Here is a 19,232-nt window from a genome sequence, read left to right on the forward strand (position 1 = left end):
GTGTAGGTGATCCAGGTTTGGAGGAGCTGTTGCTGATCGATGGCTGGTGGTTGGAGGTGTGGGGGATATCAGGTCTGTCCCATTGTCTTTCAAAGCGGCAGTAGAACTCGTTCAGGCTGTTGGCCAGGCGTAGGTCATTGACAGAGGGACACTTGAAATACTGTACTGGCAGTATGCTCCACATTATTTGTGACAGAAGGAGCAAGCTCTTTAGTTGATTTTAATTGTGTAAAAAAATATTTGTTTGTTCTTGTTATTGCATGAAAAGTAAAACACTCTAAAAACGTTGGCTATTTCATGTGTAGGCCTATGTTCTAATTTTTATCACATTTTCATTCACATATTTCTGAGGTGAGTCTATTATTATTACAGTAGGGTCTTGATAAAAGGGAAAAACATCCTTGAAGTGATTTAGGCACTGAGTGGTCAACAAACAGCATAATACCGAACAAGCACTATACACAGTTTTCAAGTTTCCACTCTACCGGTCCACCTATTCAACACATGATAACCACCACTAAGCTACCTGTTTGCAATGGTTATCATGCCAAACTGTTCACTAGAGATGTCTACCAAGTCAAAAAAACAAATTAGAAATTGCCCACCCGTTCGATTGCGGGAGGCCAATTTTGGGGTCTTGGCTCATGGACTATAATGACGTAGACTGATAATCCCTCTATACTGCTTCTGTTGCAAGCTCTTCTCACAGAAAACATACAAACTAATCAGTGATGGACTAAATGACTGGAAAAATTGCAGCAACGTACTAAAAACTCACAAGAACAGTCATTGGAAGTACATGACCTCATGGAAAGAACTTGAAGCTCATCTCGACATGGGCCAAACAGAGCTGAGATGGCAACAATAAAAGCTGAAAGGAGGTGGCGTGAAGTCATGACCAGGTTGGTGGTCATCATACAAGCAAAATATTGCTCTCAGGGGAACCAACGACAAACTTCATGAACCAAATAATGTCAACTTTCTGAAAAAAGTAGAGCCCATGGCCATGATCCTGTATTGAGGCAGCATGTTGCTCACATAGGAACACGAGTTATCCACACATCCTACTTAAGAAAAAATATTTAAAATAAATTGGTGGATTGGTAGAAAGATTGTGGAGGCAATGGTCAAAGAAATTTGACAAAACAAATCTCAATCATTTTGGATTGCACCCCTGATTTGAGCCATGCTATCATTTTACATGTTGCAGTTGAAGACACCCCACAAATAAAAGAGTATTTTATGGGGTTCCTTAAGGCAGAGGAATCCACTGCAGAAAGCCTTTCAACCCTCATTCTCAAGAGACTTGAAGAGCTCAGCATCCCATTTGAAGACCGTAGAGGGCAGTCTTATGATAATGGAGCAAATATGAAAGGGAAGAGGGAGTCCAAGCCAGGCTTCTGGAAAATAAAACCTAAGAGCTTTATTTGTGCCACACACCATGAATGTGGTGGTATCTGATGCAAAAAGCTCTGCAGATGCCGCTTGCTACTTTGGCTACCTGCTAGTGCCCTGCGCACGCAAATATCTGGGCCCAAGTCCGGCTCCTCTCTCGAGGGGGTGGAGTCCCGGCCCGGCCCGACAGATTTTCAGAATTCTCAGACTTTTTTTTTTCTTTTTGGGCGGGGGGGGGGGGGGGGGGGGGGGGGGAGATAGTGTGATATTGCGCAATATTCATTATATTTTTGATTGAAAGAATAAAGTTAAATATGAATTTATTTAAAGTAATGACTGCATTATCCTATTTAATGAGAATTGGTGCGTATAGGTGTAGTTACAGACCATCTTATCGGGGGCCATTCCGAAATCCCACCAGTCCGACATTAATTGTCTAAATGGCAACACCAAATTTTCTATCAAATGTCCCGTCATTCCGACAATTTTTGATTCCTATGGTCGGAATGATGGTATTTTTTTTCTTTTTTTAAACATCCTGCCTTTCCGACAATTCCTTTAATAGCGTATTTTTTTCCCTGAAAGATTTTGCACTGGTTGGGCTTAGACAATGAAGAAAGGAGTTGGTTAAGTTTAGTAAAAAGACCAGGCAGAGGCACGACCATGTGGGTATTCCTCTATGTACTAAAGAAGGAATCACCTGTTGAGTAACGCACATTTCCTCATATTGAAAGCTTTGTCGGAATGACAGCATATAACCGATCTTATCTGAGCACTTTTATGGCATAAGTGGGTTTCCTTTCAGTATTAAGATTATTTTCTAAAGTGTTTGAAGCATTTTGGGGGGTGTTTAATTGATTATTTTGTTTTTTGAAATGACTGAGTGATGCAACTGCAGCAGCGCACAGCAATTTGACCTGCATATCGCGGGAGACAACCGCCATTCCGACATCCCACCAATCCGACATAGGGCTCTAATTGTCTAAATGGCAACATTTAATTTTCTATCAAATGTTCTATCATTCCCACATTTTTTTTTTTTAAAAACGTCCTGCCTTTCCGACAATTCCTTTAATAGCGTATTTGTTTCCCCCAAATATTTTGCACTGGTTGGGCTTAGGCAATATTGGTTATTGTTAAGTTTAGTAAAAAAGACCAGGTAGAGGCTAGACTGGCAGACTAGTCCCTGTCTGCGCTCTGCTGCGTAATTATGCCCAACCATGTGGGTATTCTATTCTCTATCAGTGTCACCTGTTGAGTTACGCACATTTCCTTATATTGAAAGCCTTGTTGGAATGGTGGGACGTTCGCATGTCAGAATGGTGGGATGTCTAAATGGTGGGATGTCGGAATGACAGCATGTAACCCGTATCGCAGCAATTACGACTATTAACAAATAAACACTTCTATCCAAACACAAGCTACAAAAACCAACACACTTAAACCGTATCACAGTGTTTTTTTATTAGGATAAACGTAGCAAAGGCCTATCAAAAATATTTTCTTAAAATGTTTAAAAGGAGGAGCGCTACATGGACTCCATTCTCAAAACTAGAGGTGCGGGATCCAAGGGATGTGGAAAAACAAAGAAAAACTCCAAGGCACTCTCTTGAGTTAATAAAAATGCCTTTAATTAATCTGGCATTGTCAAAATGACATGTTTAAAATGACTATGACGCGTTTCGGCATCAAGCCTTCATCAGGGAATCAAACAGATAATCAGATACACCTAGGTCTTTTGTCTTGGTGTTTAGCCAATGACAAGTTGCCACTCGATTGCTGTGACCCGGGACCAGAAGCAGTTGCCACTGCGTCCAACACTGTGTAAATCATAACACAATTATGTATTAGGCCAAGGCTATAGCTACATTACCAGGCTACAGTTAAAGTGGTTTGGTGGTTGCTGCTGGTGCATAAAGTTAAAAGACAATTATGCCTAATAGGCCAAATGTAATTAATAAGCGGTTTTCTCACCTGTTGCTGGATGTCGGTCCTCTCAGTGGGAGTAAACATTCTCAATTGTAAAACTTTCACCATAAGAAGATTTCATGAAGTGGCTGGATTTTGATTTTTTCATTATCCACTCGGGAGCGTGCCTATGTTCCCACAGCCCTAAGTTCCCTCAGCCCTATGTTCCCACTAGACTCTCTCTACCTATCTGAACTCCATCTATCTGGCCTGTCTAGCCTCTACCTGGTCTTTTTACTAAACTTAACCAACTCCTTTCTTAATTGCCTAAACCCAACCAATGGTGGGACCAAAGGGCTGTGGGAACATAGGGCCTAATTTTCAGTGACAACAAAAGTTAGAAATGTGGGAATATAGGGCTGAGGGAACATAGGGCTGTGGGAACATAGGAATGACCCCATCCAATCCTCTCAAGGGGTCGTTGGCGGATGACAGCCTGGGAAGGAGTATCAGCCACGTCGGGTTGGCAGTGGCTTTTCAGCTTCTTGGCCCAGAGGACGACAAGGTGCAGTGTTGGGTATTTGTTCCCTTCTAGCTCCTTTTGCGCGTTGCTAAAGGGCGCAGAAATTCCACCAGGAAGGCTAGGACATCTGGGCGCATGACGTCTGTCCGACTACTCATTTCTCCGACCACCCATTTCTCCGACTCCGACCATACATTTCTTTATTTTTGCGTCATCAGTCCGACCTCCCACTTCTCCGACTTAAGTAGCCCTAACCCTTAATCTTACCCTAAACCTAACCTCAACACTGTAGAATGGGTAGTCGGAGAAATGAGCCGTCGGACTTGTGGGCAGTCGGACTGACGTATGCTCCCCAGGACATCTGGGGAGAGATTGCGTAATCTTGCGCTCTCACCGCGGCTCTGAAGAAGCTCCTGCAGCTCTGTGTGGACTGACCGAATTGACTCCAGTGTGAGGAAGACTGTGCTGTACCTGGTCTCTGCCATTTGTTTAACAGTTTTTGGCAGCTGACTCACCTGACCGGATTGCTAGCGGACTAAAGCCACGGCCGCCAATGGGGTCTCTGCTACTTCTGCGACTACTTCAGCCAGCTCCTCTGTGTTTAAGGCATGGCGGATGACTGTGTTATACAGGTGATCTTGACAAGCCAGGTGCTTGTATGGACGGAGAGCAGCCACCATTTTTGCGCCCTGGTCGGTTACCCAGACAACATGATAACTGATGAGTCAAAGCTGAGACTGTGACTAATTGCTGCTGAAGCTCTTTTCGGATATTATCTCCTGTGCATCGTTTTGGGAAGCATGGTGTGGTGAGTAGCTTGCTCTTCATCTGATATTTTGGTGTTATATAGTGACATGTGATAGCCATGTAGCTCATCTTACGGAAAATATCCTTCCACATGTCTGTCATGCCAATATTGATCAGCGACATCACCTCCTTCATCTCGGGGAGCATACGTCAGTCCGACTGCCCACAAGTCCGACGGCTCATTTCTCCGACTACCCATTCTACAGTGTTGAGGTTAGGTTTAGGGTAAGATTAAGGGTTAGGGCTACTTAAGTCGGAGAAGTGGGAGGTCGGACTGATGACGCAAAAATAAAGAAATGTATGGTCGGAGTCGGAGAAATGGGTGGTCGGAGAAATGGGTAGTCGGACAGACGTCATGCGCCCCTTCATCTCTTCAACTGTCCCCCCTCTCTTTTCACTCGTCATGATTTTGCATATTTGGGAGATCGTGGTGGGGTCGGGAAGAACTTTGTTGGCTGAAACACGGCCATATGTTGCACCAACATTTATTAATTTTTGCCCTAACTGTCTGAAACCGGTCCACACAATGGTTTCAAATGGCCAAATATCCATGCAACAGAAGTTCACACATTTTGTTGTGACTTCTGACTTCACCTTTTCTGGTGGTGGTTTTGCAATATAATAATTGCCCACGTTCAGTTGTTTGTCTCTGCAGATGTGATAAACCTGTTGTGTTACTGACATATGCCAGAACAGCATTGCAATGGGATGTGAGTGACGTAGAGCGGGGAGGGGGAGGCAGAGCGGGTGCTGCGTTCAAGTGTTGCCATTTAAATTGGTTAAATACAAACACAACACATCTTTCTTAATTAGCAGGTTAAAAAAAGAGCCCGAGCCCGGCCTGGGTCCAAGGTAATGATATGGTCATTGGCCCGAAGCCTAGTGCTCCAGTGCAGGGCTCTACTATCTGCAGAAGGGGTTCACTTTACACTGTTTTCTGCATGCAGTGATGGTCTGTCTTAAAAAAACATGAGACCACAACCCTGAAATCCTGGTCAGATACAAGATGGGAGAGTGGAATCAGTGTAGATACTAGGCTGCAGAAGTCAGAGATGCACTGAAAGAGCTGAGGGACAAGGCCACAGACCCAGCTAGAAAAAAATGAGGCACAATCTCTAGCTAAAGAAGTTGGATCTGTGTCTTGGTAGCCATGTTATCCTACTGATTAGAGCACCAAATCAGAACGTCTTAATTGGGTTCAATTAGAGGCAAAATAGATTTTAGATAAGATACAACAGTATCAACAAAGCTGTATCTTTCACGGATGTTTCCAGCCTCTATCTAAACATTTAAAATGTAGGACCAATTTCATCGTTAAAAAAAAAAGAAAAGTAAAGTTTGCAGTAGCAGAGTGAGAGATACGTGTTGTTTTCAAAGATGCTGGTCCTCTATTGCACTTTGATAGTGTATGTGAATCAGGTGGTGCACAGATGGAGCATCCGTGCATGAATATGCATGTTTATGTACAATATATTAAAAACCCATCGACAGCACATCTGTGGCTGCAGATGTCCGTAATATATAGATATACTGTACACAGAGGAGTCCAAAAGAACCAAGTCAATGGGAAAGTGCTGTCAGATTTAGACTTTTGGATCTCCCTGTATATGAGGGGCATATTTACAAGTGTCTGATGGAGACGTAAAGCGATCAAGCCATGTGCACATCCATATGTGATGTGTGAGCGTGTGTGTGTGTGTGTGTGTGTGTGTGTGTGTGTGTGTTGTGCCTCAATTAGCCGAGGTAATGGTCTGAATAATGATGTTGCTTTTTTTGCCATCTGGCCCTGTAGATGCTCACTCTGCTCTGTTGTCTCTAAAATACACAAGGGAACAAAGGGGTTATCTGTCTTTCTGTGTGTGTGTATTTGGGAGGATTTGTTTTACTATGTTGGTGAGGACTGAAAACCAGGAGCCTACTGGACTTGTGGGGTCAGATGTTGTGGGGAACTGACACGCTGGACCTCAGAAGTCTAAATGCTTGTTTGAGGGTTAACAAGAGCTGGTTTTAGGGTGAAGCGTTTATGGTGAGGTAGGGAATACATTATGCCAGTGACAGGACCTCACAAATCTAGATGTACAAATATCTGTGTGTGTGTGTGTGTGTGTGTGTATGCCGGTACAATCGTGTCATATTACGTGCGCACCTATCAACTGGACGTGTCACACCCGCGTGCTTTGACGCCTGTGCAGCAGACAGCGCCTGACGTGTAATGTAGTTTCCTTATTGACTTATACCGGCCCCCCATTCACGCGCACGTTCACGCGTGATGACTGCTGCACGCCGGTAATCACACTATGCGTAGTGACCACGTTTAACATTCATGCGTTTTTTAGCGAACGCACGCATTAACGCTCGCGTGAAGCTGATTGAACATTTTTGCAAGGCGCTCACGCGTACGCGGAAACGACGTGCGCAAACTGTGTCACGCGTGACAAGAAGCTGCGTACGTATGAAGCAGATTGTGCACGTCTGTCACTGTTTGACAAATGTTGTTAAGCGTTCACACACGCGTGCGGTCGCAGAATCTATTGCTTCACGGCCGGAAGTTGATCTGCCCGGTGCGCACCACTACGTGTAACGTGACGCGTAGTGTAGTTGTTCTGTGTTCCATTTTCATCCAGTAGATGGTGCAATCGATCCAATACGAGATACAGATATAGGCTGTTGCATGACATGATTTATTTGTTCAATGAAGACAGAGAGAATAATCCGTGTCCCAGCTGGTCCCAGCTGGCCACAGCGGCCGGCCGGAGCCACTCTCTCCACACCTTGCGTCTGAGCCGCTGTGGGCCGTGGTCCATATGCCATCCCCGGGTCACGCTGCTGCTCCGCCCCGCTGACCAAGCAGCTCGCAGCGGCCTCCTCCTCCAGCGCTCCACAGCGGCAGTGGCGGCTGCGGCGACGTCGCTCCCCGGTCCGGGACCGAGCGATCCGCTGTAGGAGGAGGCCGCTGCGAGCTGCCTGGTCAGCGGGGCGGAGCAGCAGCGTGACCCGGGTAACTCTGGTGCAGGGATGGCATGGACCACGGAGCTCCGGCCGGGGGGCAGGGGGGAGCGGACGCAAGCGGGGGGTGTGGAGAGAGTTGCTCCGGGACCTGGCCGCTGTGGAGCGAAGTTTCCAAATATCATAATAACAAAACAATGAAAAAGTCAAAGACTTATTCTGTTTTTGTTTAAAACAGAATAACAGAAAAACAATGTTGTTGTTTTTTATTTCGTTTTGAAACGTAAGAGTTCTGTTTCTGTTTCTTTTACTTTGCTTACACATGGCCTGCAGACACAAATGAATACAAACATTTGTAAGTTAACCACGCCCCCCGCACGTAATCAGTTCATTGACAGCTGCTGGGACAGCTGGAGATGTGTGTTAGGTTTGTGCACCTGAATAGCTGCAACACACTCCAGTTTTTAATTTGTTTTATTCTTACACTTTATTAATAATTATATACATACTGTAACAAAACTGTCGAGCCATCAGGAAGGTTGAAATTGAAATATCAATGCAGAATCAGTGTCAACCATGGAGCATAAAAAGACATGACATCACTGAGCCTCCTCCTGTCTATAATATAATTATCTCACGGGTCTTTTCCATGGATGTATTATATTGGTCTTTTTCTTTCTCCTTCTCCTTCTCCTTCTCCTTCTCCTTCTCCTCCTCCTCCTTCTGCTGCTTCTTCTTCTTCTTCTTCTTTTGAATTTCCGGTCCGGCAGGCAAAGTCTGGCTCACTGCTGCCTCCCCTGGTTGACTAAAATGAAAAGGCCAACTACACTATATGTCAAGTTACGCGGAGTGGTGCGCGTGGTGCAGATCAACTTCCTGCTGCACAGCAACAAAATCTGCGACCGCACGTGTGTGTGTGAACGTGTAACATAATTTGTCAAACAGTGACTGACAAGACGTGCACACGCTGCTTCATACGTACGCACATAGGCGGCGCTACGGCAGGAGGATTGGGGAAGCTACGGGACAAAAAGAGAAAAAAAAAAAAAAGTCTCAACCAATAGGCAGATACATATTGATTATGTTATGTTATGTTATATTATGTTATGTCGTTCTCTACTCGTTTTTGTTTTTTTGTTTTTTTTGCTGTTGTAGCCCATAATTAATTAATCAAATCAATCAATCAATCAATGTTCTTACCTTAATGAAGCAGCATCCGCCGCGGGGCCTTGGTGTCGTATTTTTCAACTATTTCCTCAGGATTAATCCTCTTGGTTATGTCACTTTCAATGTACAGAAGCGAGAGAGATGAAAGTCTATGCTGTGCCATCGTTGTTCTCATCCAGTTGCGCACCCGACGCATGGCTGAGAATGTGCGCTCACAGGTTGCGGTCCCGACTGGAAGCGACAGTGCCAATTTAAGCACTTTGGTGAAGTTTGGGTAAAATCCAGTCAAGGCAGCGGCTTTTAGATTTTCCAGAGTTGCACCACCTGAACTCATTTTCACCATGACCATTTCGGCGTGGGCAAGATCAGTGTTGATGGAGAGAGTGGAAGCATATTGTTTCATCAGTCCTGAAGCACCATCAGCATCACAGTTTAATACAGCATCTACACATTTTGCAATTTGCATTGCTTCTTCTGAAAAGCGTTTGTTACAGGCTCCAACAAGTGTGTCAATGACAGGATAGAACAGATGTTTTGCCCATCTGTCCTTGGGGCTCTCTGAACTGGAGGTGCACAGCTCCCTTTGCCCCAGCGTGCTCTCCACAAGTGCAGAAGATAACGTGGCTGTCATGCGTGCAGGGCGTTTGTGCCGAGGCTCCTGTTCTGTGACAGAAATGTCACCCGACTCACAAAAAGTGAGGATCTCTCTCCACATGTCCTCCCAGTTGTTTCTCATTTCCCGAAGCCCTTGGATGGTGGCGTGCAGAACACTGGAAGCTTGAGCAAGCGTAGTGTCTGTTTTCTGAAGGGCCTGAGATGCGACATGAATGATGCGCAGGACATGGGAGAACACCACCAAACACACACAGAATTCTAGTTTCCCCACGCTATGAAGCAGACCTGATGCTTCTGTGAATCTGCGGTACGGGGGCACAGAAAACTCACCGAGGGTGGTCATGATGGGTTCGAAAGAGTTTTTCACCGCTGACACGTTTTTCCATCTGCACGCCCATCGCGTGTCACTCAGGGCAGACAGGTCCGCTTTCACTCCCAGCTGTTTTTGCATCTGTAGAAAGGCATGGTGAGTTCCAGGTTGGCCGAAAAATGTGTACAGGCTTTCCATGACACAGAAAAAACCAGAGGCCGCTCGGTTGACTTTGCAAGCTTCGATTAACACCAGATTTAATTTGTGCGCCATACAGTGGATGTAAATAGCGCTGGGGTGATCTTGGCGCATCCTCTGCTGCACCCCGTTAACTTTTCCAGCCATAACGGCAGCGCCATCATAACATTGCGCAACCACGGGAAGTTTGAAAATTCCATGTTCATCCAGGAACTTTTTAATGTGACCATGAATTGCCTCCGCATCAGTCTTCTCAGAGCAGTCAACAAATCCAAGGAAACGCTCTTGTATTTCCATGTTGTGTGTGTAGCGAACGCAAACTGTCATTTGTTCAGATTTGAAGCTCCGCGCTTCATCAACCATGAGAGTGAAAAAACCATTTGCCTCGATTTCTTTTATTATTTCTTTCATCACCATTTCAGAAGCTATTTGTATGAACTCGTTTTGTGTGTCATGACTTATGAGAGACGCTGATTTCTGCTGTATCATACAAAATGACGCATCTCGCTTGGCAAGGAAGCTGCACATTTCCAAAAAATTGCCACGGTTGCTTGAGCCTTCAGTCTCATCGTGACCTCTAAAAGCAAGCCCTTGCTTTGCCAAAAATAAGACGATATCAGCGACGGAGGTGGCATATTCCCGGTTTTCTTTTATGGTTTTCTTGTGAGCTGTGCTCATTTGCGCAAAGACAGAGCCGCTTCGTCTGGACTGCTGATAACTCTGCCATTTTTCCACACTTTGCTCGTGTTGAGCAGATTCCGTGTGTTTAATCATTTTTTTCTTAATATTTCTCCAGTCCCTGACCCCAAGAGTAAAAGCCTTCTGGTCTCTAGCGCACAGAAACTGTCGGCATGGGAAGCAGAATATGGCATCTAGCTGCTTACTATATTCAAGCCATGAATAAGTCTTAAAATATTCAGAGCTAAAAGCTCTCGTCTGTTTACCAAACTCGGTTTAGGGATACTCTGGCAAAATCGGCTGCGCAGGACCGCTATCCTTTGTCCCCAAATCTGACGGGCAGCAGGTGTCCGGGGGGCCACGGTTGCTGTCCGGACTGAGGCCGGTGCCTGGAGCTGGAGGAGGGAGGAGGCCGGTGTCCGGAGCTGGAGGAAGGAGGAGGCAGGTGTCCGGAGCTGGAGGAGGGAGGAGGCAGGTGTCCGGAGCTGGAGGAGGGAGGAGGCAGGTGCCTGGAGCTGGAGGAAGGAGGAGGCCGGTGTCCGGAGCTGGAGGAGGGAGGAGGCAGGTGCCTGGAGCTGGAGGAGGGAGGAGGCCGGTGTCCGGAGCTGGAGGAAGGAGGAGGCAGGTGTCCGGGGGACCGCGGTTGCTGTCCGGACCGAGGCCGGTGACTGGGGAGCAGTGGCCGGTATCCGGGGGAGGCAGCCGGCGTCATGGACGCTAGTGGCTGGAGGGCCGGAGTCTGGAGGGCGGGAACCAAAGCCGGGAAGGTGGCAGGCGGTCGTGCTGCTGCAGCTCACCAGGTCCTCCTGCCTGGGACTCTTGGACTCTTTTTTTGCATTGAAAAAATTTCTAATGTCCGTTTTTCTTTTCATTTTGCTCGCAGCTCGACTGTCGGTGAAAGCATAGAGCGAGGGAAAGGCTAGTGGTTAGCTACGCTGCGTTGTAGCCTAGCTACGCCTTGTGTAGTAATGACGCAAGTAACCAATAACAACAACAAAAAAAAAACATCGACATAAATAATTCCTTTTAAAAAACGTGTTTTAATGTATTTCCCACCTCTTTCGAGAATAGTAGCCTATTAAAACAACATTATTTTATTATTTTATTTTATTTTTTGTGATGATTTTATTTTATTTTTTGTGATGATTTTGTTTTATTTTCTGTGACAATTTAGGGGAAGCTAAGCTTCCCCTAGCCTATTGATAGCGCCGCCTATGCGTACGCAGCTTTTGTCACGCGTGAAATACAACCTGCGCGTAACAACGCACGCACGCGTAACAAAGTAACCATGCGTGCGCACACACACGTCGCTGCGCGTCTTTCCAGTTGTTTTGACATCGATTTCACCCCATAGTGCGTGTGTGTGTGTGTGTGTGTGTGTGTGCGTGCGTGTGTGTATTTGCCTTCTGTCTGGTAAGTTATTGCTCTGCTTTTCTACCTGTGAATGATCTGATTAGGTGCTCTGTTGCATGCTATGTAAATTTCACTGACACAGTGACTCTATTTTAAATCCTCTGTCTGTAGTTTTTCCTTTTCTCTATCATTCCTTCTTATTCATAACCATTTCCAACAATTGGTCGATTAGCGCTGGAGTTTTTTCTTTTCTTTTTTCTTCTGTTCAAACCTCTATCCAGTGATGCGGACCACAAATTTATTTTAAATCCCCTTGTAGTGGAGCAGATACTGCTCAGTACAAACAGAATTGACTGTCTTGACTGTTCTGTAGTCAAGCAAACAGCGCAACTTTTGCTGTTTTTTAATACAAAAGAATTTTCATTTCTGTGGTTGGTAATTTTTTTCCCAGCTTTGTGGATATTTAATATAGATCTCATTATCAGAATCTTGGCAGACATTGCAGCAGAAAACCCTTTCATGTCAAGAAAATTAGCAGACTGAACAAGTAATGCTGGAAAAATGCTTCTGGTGTTGCTATGGCTTCTTCAATACTTCACTTTTTTTGCCCTGATACATTTTTCAGTTGATTTCTCTCAGCATATCAAGAGTGACTCACTGTCTCTCCTGTCAATCACTGACATAGAAGTAAAACTGTTTATACTCTGAGAGAAACTCTTTGTATTTACTCATTTTTAGTTACAATAGCTCATTCTTCCACAGTAAATGTCAAAAAATGACTACACCTATATAATTAGGGTCCGGGCAGCTCAGCTGCATTTAAAAACTTAAAAATTTCCTACCAAACCAACGGTACATGCTACAATTTTGAAACTTCACCACAATGTAGCCCCAATACTGCTGAAACTTTTGTCAACTTAAACTCATTACAAATTTTGAAGTCCATCACTCTGTTTTTTTCAATAACTGTAAAACTTTTAAAATGTATCTCCTCCCACAATTTTTGCTCAATTGTCACCAAACTTGCTACAGAGCATCTCCAGACCGTCCTCCACAAAACTTGTTTCTCGGATTTTTGATTAATCAAAAATTGAGCCTACAGTGCATGAAAACGTTTGACTGTAAACAGTACTGATAACACATATCATCCAATTCCTGCTAAATACATTTTCAATCTTCCTAAAAATTGAGAATATTTTGGAGTCATGGTTGATGAAGTTTGGCAAATTATCAGAATTTTCTCAGAAAAAATGAATTTTTGAAAACATTTTGAATTCTGCTCTCATGGGAACAACTGCATTCAATGTAAGAGTGACATTTTTAAACATCACATGTTCTCTTGTGAAGCAAAACACTTATCACTAAGAACCAATCACCAACATTCCCATGCTGTCAAGATGCAATTTATGTATTATCATATTTTTGTTTAGATATTAGCATTTGTGACATTTTGACCATTTTTGAAATCTGCCTCTACAACAGCTGCCCGGACACTGACTCCCTGAGTCTATTTGAGAAGACACACAGCATGTCTCACTTCCAGATAATTACCTCACTGAGTTAAGCGCTGGTTTGTGGTGCGAGGGGATGTGGGTTCAAGACCCAGCAAGGGTGATAATGATAATGACACATCAAAATGCCAGAATCCTCATGGTGACATCACAGCAGATTTTTGTTTAGATAACAGAATTTCTGACATTTTGACCATTTTCGAAATCTGCCTTGACAACAGCTGCCCGGGCATTGACTCCCTGAGTCGATAAATGAAGCTACACAGCAGGTCTCACTACCAGCCAATTAGCTCAGCGAGTTAAGAGCTGGTTCTTGGTGTCAGAGGTTGTGAGTTCGAGACCCAGCATGGGTGATGATGATGATGATGATGATGATGATGATTATGACAGATCAAAATGTCAGATGTCCTCAACACGAAACACAAGACAATTGTCCTAATGGTGGCATCACAGTAGAGGTCTTCGGAAAAAACCGACAACCCGACCCGACCTGGCTCGGCTTTGGGTCCACTCACAAGAAGTGACGCTGGGGCCGGGTCGGAACCGGTGGAGTTTGCCTCAGGTCTCGGGGCTCTTATTGTGAAAGGCCGGGTCCTACAGTACCCGAGAGGACCCGGCGATTGGCTGTCACAGCGGTCAATCACCCCCGCCCTCCCCGTTCCGTCCAATGCGAGGCTGCGAGCTCCCTGTGTGACTTATGTCACGTGAGCAAAACAACTACACAACTCTTATGATGACGTCAAAGGTGACAGTTCAAGCAAAAGTTAGAGCCTAGGTCAGGACTCGGGGCAGTTAAAAAGTTTGTTTATTAACGTAACGTTATGGTTAATGGTTCAAAATAGTTAAACAATCTAGTTGCCGTAGCGTGTTGTTAACTGCGGTATGCTCTGCAAAGCACATGGAAACTCCAAAATGATAACGTTAATTAAATGGTGGATTGGCGTTAGCAATGGCTAAGAAGAAGGATTACAGTACATGACCATCTAAACAAGAAAATGACGACGTGGATTTATTTCTGTTTACATCACGTTATGGCCAGGGGGGGCTGGCAGCGGCCGCAGCCGGAACCAGGTAGAAGAAGACTACGTTTAGGTAAGAAACAGAAAGTAAAAGCAAGTCTTATTTCTTCTCTCTTTTTGTGTCTATGTGTGGCAGCAGTACAGCGCCACACACGCTCCACACAGGCCTGGAGTATGTACTACAGCATTTTCAGTGGATCCATGTGTACGCAGATATTCCTGGAAACAATGCCATGCTGAGATTTTTTTCAAAACAATCAAGTAAAAGATTGTTTTCGGTGAAGCTGTGTTTTCGTGTGGACAGACTCTCTGTTTGTTTTTGTGATTGGTTTTATAGCAGCATTAGAATACGTGGAGAAGAAGGGGTGCTGTAGGTTAATGGAGTTTGATAAAATACTGCCATGCCAAAACAATGCTATTTCCTGTCCTGTCCTGCTTTAGACCTCCCCATAAGAGAACATTTATATGGGTTTATTTCAGCCTGACTGTGATAACACAAGCAGCAGCAATGTGGGATTTATCAAATCTGCCCTTAGTCTTGCCTGTCAGGCTGCAAATGGTCTATTGATAATCATTCATTCAAACATTCATGCACACATGATGATGCCAAAACTACACATCTGTCATTGTGGTGCTGTGGGTGCAGCCCTACTGTGTTAATGGTACCTACAGGAGCTATTGCTGTATACCCATCATTAGCACTACCAGATGTTACCAGTCTTGCCAAGAGCTTCAGACATTGTTGAGTTTACAGTACAAGAGGGTATAATCTACCCTGTGAGTACAGTAACACCTACTTCCTTAGGGCAGAGAGGAGGCAAATTTAGGACACTCTTATAATGTTGTGAAGTTTAAAAAAGTAACAAAATTGATGTTGATATTGGTTTTCATTTCATGCATTGAACTTACCCACAATGCAACTTGTTTGAAATGGATTGTCTGGCTGCATATGCTCAATGTAGTATCTAATAACTCCTGGAGCCACTAGCCTCATGAGATTACACTGATGTGTGTAAAAAAAAAAGAGGGTTTATGAAAGTCAACTTTGTCTTTTAAAAGGTTGTGTCATGCTTGTGTGATTTTGGCTTTGTTTTGAGTTTAGTAAGACACTTGAAAAATGTTTGCAGTCACGCCAATCCATTCCATCAGATGCCATCATCTATCCTTAACCCACACAGCAGAATAGACCCTGACTTGCTTTTACCATCAACTAGTATTTTTTTTTTTATTACAATGACATCATCTACTTATGTATGTTTATGACCCTGGAGAATAACTCCATGTTTAAGTGGCTTTGCATATTTCATATTAATCAACGATTCTCCAAGTCTGCACTCCAAAAAATATTGACAGTAGCTTGTTCAAAGGCCAATATTAGTCAGCAAGTTCATCACAGCATTTCCCTATAATCCTCACAGAGCCATTAAATCAGCCTTTGTTCACTGAACAAAAAGCCTTTGCTGCTAAACTGAACAGTTTGTCTTTTTTTTTCTTACTGTAGGATCCAATATGATTGTTTCAGCTGAATGATTTCTTCCTCAAAAACCCTCCTGCCTTTCTATATTTAGTTTTTTCTATTCTCTTTTCGGTAAAACCATTAGGACCGAATCAAATGCAGTCTGTGTACCTGGAGACTGCGTCAATAAGTCCATCAGGGACAAGTGTCTCTCTCGCATTATCTTATCCTCTTTCAGTCATTCTGTCATCTCTTTCACTTTCTGTCCAAAGCCCTCACAGATGAGTGAGAGGCACCACTTCTAAATCTATTTCCTCACATTTCTATTATCAGCAATACAAATAAATACATTGAAACAAACACTGTGCTCACAGCAGGAGACTGGAGGGGTCTTCTGTGGTCTTTCCAGTACGACCAGTTGTTTTTCTGGATGTAACACCCATCTTGAGGAGCCAGATTCAAATAGCATGCTGCCTATTTAAAGAAAAAGAAAAGAAAAAAATATATGTCTAGTGGAGGTTTTCACTCAGGCGAAGGTGTGATTTTATGTTATTGTGTTAAAATAAGAAAGACAATTTGACAGCAGATCTAAGTTGGCATTTGGCTTTTCTTCCTTTCAAATAAACCTTTCCCTCTTACTCCTGATTGCCTTTGTTGTTGAACTCACTTGACTGACAGAGACATTGTCTTCACTCTTCACAGGCCCCACTTCACTGAACTCTATGCAATCATTTATCCCATCAACTCTGAGAAATGTATTTTCTCTTCTCTCCGTCGTTGTGTGTTGCACTCCTGGCCTCTTGATGTCTGCCGCTATGAACTCAATTCTCAATCTATTTATGGAGATGCCTAACACGAGCGCTTTATCTCACTATGAATCGGCCTTGATATAAGCATCATTACCCTCTGGTCACTTGACTAAACCTCTAATCAAAAAACAGCTATGATTGGCTGAACGGTGAGAGCTGCTCAGCCTCCTTCTCGCTAACACGGTTGAGAGAACGGATGAGAGGGAGACACAGACAGACAGAGGGATGAAGACGTGCCAGGCTATTTTTAAATGATGCTAAGACACAACAAGGGAAGCTGCAGATGTAATTCTGGTAGAGGATCATTACTCTACTTTTATATTCCAGCAAAATTAGACTTTAAGTCCATCATGATGCACCGACACACTTCACTTGGAAACCCATGCAAATCGAGCGTCATCACTGATGTCACCTATAATGGTGTAGTCAGTTAGTTACATGCTGTAGTAATGGTCCAACAGTCACACCCACTTCATGTCATCACTGGTCATTGTCCCCGTATTATGTAAAAGGACTACAAGGAGTTTTGGAAAGTGAAGTGTTTCACACTACATTTCCCATGAGCCTCCGCTGGCACGGTGAAATTCTTGGACCGGCGCAAGATGGATGAAAGCGAAAGCATTTGCCAAGAATGTTTTCATTAAAGGTGTACAGAAAAGAAAATTGAATTTGAGCCCACTTTGAGTCATAAAATTAATGTGATAACTCATCTTTCAGACGTTGTAGGCCAAACTTTGTGCAAAATTCTATTTTTGAGTAAATCCGGGATGAAAGTGTGTATTTTTTTTTTCGCATTGGATTATGCAGGCGCACGGATTATACGTCAGCCTGTACACGATTCACCAGCCACTGATATTGGATCCGTCATCCGTCATTCAAACGTCTGAGACACGCACACACACACGGAGCTCGGGCTCGCCCCAAGCTTTGAATATCCCGCCCGCTCGATAACGACCAATCAAATTCGTTTTCCTCACTCGGGTAAACTCGTGTTGCAGCTTGTGACAACTCGGCGCGACAAACAGGACAAACGGCCATTTCTGTACACCTTTAATCAAGAACGAAAGTCGGAGGTTCGAAGACGATCAGATACTCCGATCATAAACAATGGCAACTAGCGATCGGTGTCCTGGAAACCGAAACTAGGAAATTCTGGGCGAGTCGACGACTAAATAATAATATCAAAATAACTACATATAAAGACAAAACTATATTTTATCAAAAACGGGCCCATTAACATGGGTAATGTAGATTTATTCACATTAATATGAGACTCTTTTATAACCAAAAGCAAACTCCTCGGGGTCTCTTTAAAACAATCCTCCTAAAGTCACTCCTTTCCCTGGCAGCTAACCCTTATTTGTCATTTCAAGTATGTTCATATGGAAACCGTAGTTGCAGTGATAAAGAGATAGAAGAGCCACTCTTTGAACCTTTGTGGTACGGACTGTTCCTTACCACAAAGGAGTATTCACCTTTTGCAGATCGGCAGCCCCACAAAAACACAACAACACAGCTGCTATTATCAGAACCCTAACAATAAAGACTACAACAACCAGCTGCAGTGGGAATTGAACCACACCTCCTCTAATATCCATCACTTGTGGCCAATGTGTCCATCAAACTTTGTATTATGTTATGACATGGGTTCATGTGGAGGGCCCCTGATAGTTAAGAGGTATTGTTATTCATCAACAATATTTACAAGTCCAACTCTGGGTTGGGGGCCCAGCACTCTTCCTCTACACCCTCTCCATCCCACCCTCTTATGGCCTAAAAAAGCTGAAGTACAACAGAAGAACACACTGAACACACATTCAGTCAATGCATGAAAGAAGATGGCAATGTATCTGAAAAGCACCTGTTACCTTAAAAAAAACCTCAGTAAAGTCAAGAATTCAAAGTCATTAGACCACCTGCCGATTCAAACCTGGAATTCATTCAGGTGTTGTACCAGATGTTGTCAGCATCAACAGATAAAGATGTGGCAGTGGTGGGATTTGAACCCACGCCTCCATAGAGACTGGAGCCTAAATCCAGCGCCTTAGACCCCTCGGCCACACTACCAACAGAAATAACAGACTGTTCTTATGTCTATCAAAACTTTATACAGAAAAAGGATGAATCACAGTCAAAACCTTGTTAAAAAAACTGTAGGATAGAGAGAAGCAGAACGACTGAAGGAGAAACCAATTGAGCTGCAGATGGCTACGACAGCAGCTAAAGTACAAGACATCTTGTCTTATGTCGTTTTGTTTGAAAACAATGACACAGTGGTATAGTTGGAATAAATGGAGTCATACTGGTTGATTAGAGTTACCATTAGCAGAGTATGTTAAGAATCCATTAACATTTGAACGTTATGGGCCAAGCACACACTGCTGTGTCTCTCACACACACTGCATAAAGAAACACAAGTAATGATTCCTGTTCAAAATGACACTTGGATGTGGATGTATCCATCAAAAAGCTCCCCTTCTTTCTGCGTATAGTTTCTATAGTGTTCACTACAGCTGTGTAGGAGTTTGTGAGCTAGG

The 19,232-nt window shown here is 43.9% G+C and overlaps 1 protein-coding gene and 1 non-coding gene across 2 annotated transcripts; both read right to left on the reverse strand.

Moving 5' to 3' along the window:
• Positions 1 to 8,780: 8,780 nt before the first annotated feature.
• On the reverse strand, positions 8,781 to 10,016 carry LOC146980246 (zinc finger MYM-type protein 1-like). The gene has a single exon (XM_085788647.1). The coding sequence runs from the start codon at positions 10,014 to 10,016 to the stop codon at positions 8,781 to 8,783; it is 1,236 nt and encodes a 411-aa protein (XP_085644773.1).
• An 8,664-nt stretch (positions 10,017 to 18,680) lies between these two features.
• Positions 18,681 to 18,762, reverse strand: trnal-uag (transfer RNA leucine (anticodon UAG)). Its single transcript has one exon. It is a non-coding gene; the product is annotated as a tRNA-Leu (tRNA).
• Between the last annotated feature and the right edge of the window lie 470 nt (positions 18,763 to 19,232).

Source organism: Trachurus japonicus, chromosome 10, assembly GCF_045865225.1.
Source record: "Trachurus japonicus isolate A0001 chromosome 10, Traja_1.0".
Lineage (NCBI taxonomy): Eukaryota > Metazoa > Chordata > Actinopteri > Carangiformes > Carangidae > Trachurus > Trachurus japonicus.

Excerpts from the sequence above, each read along its gene's own strand:
- LOC146980246 (XM_085788647.1), bottom strand. The coding sequence starts at position 10,016 with ATGGCTGGAAAAGTTAACGGGGTGCAGCAGAGGATGCGCCAAGATCAC.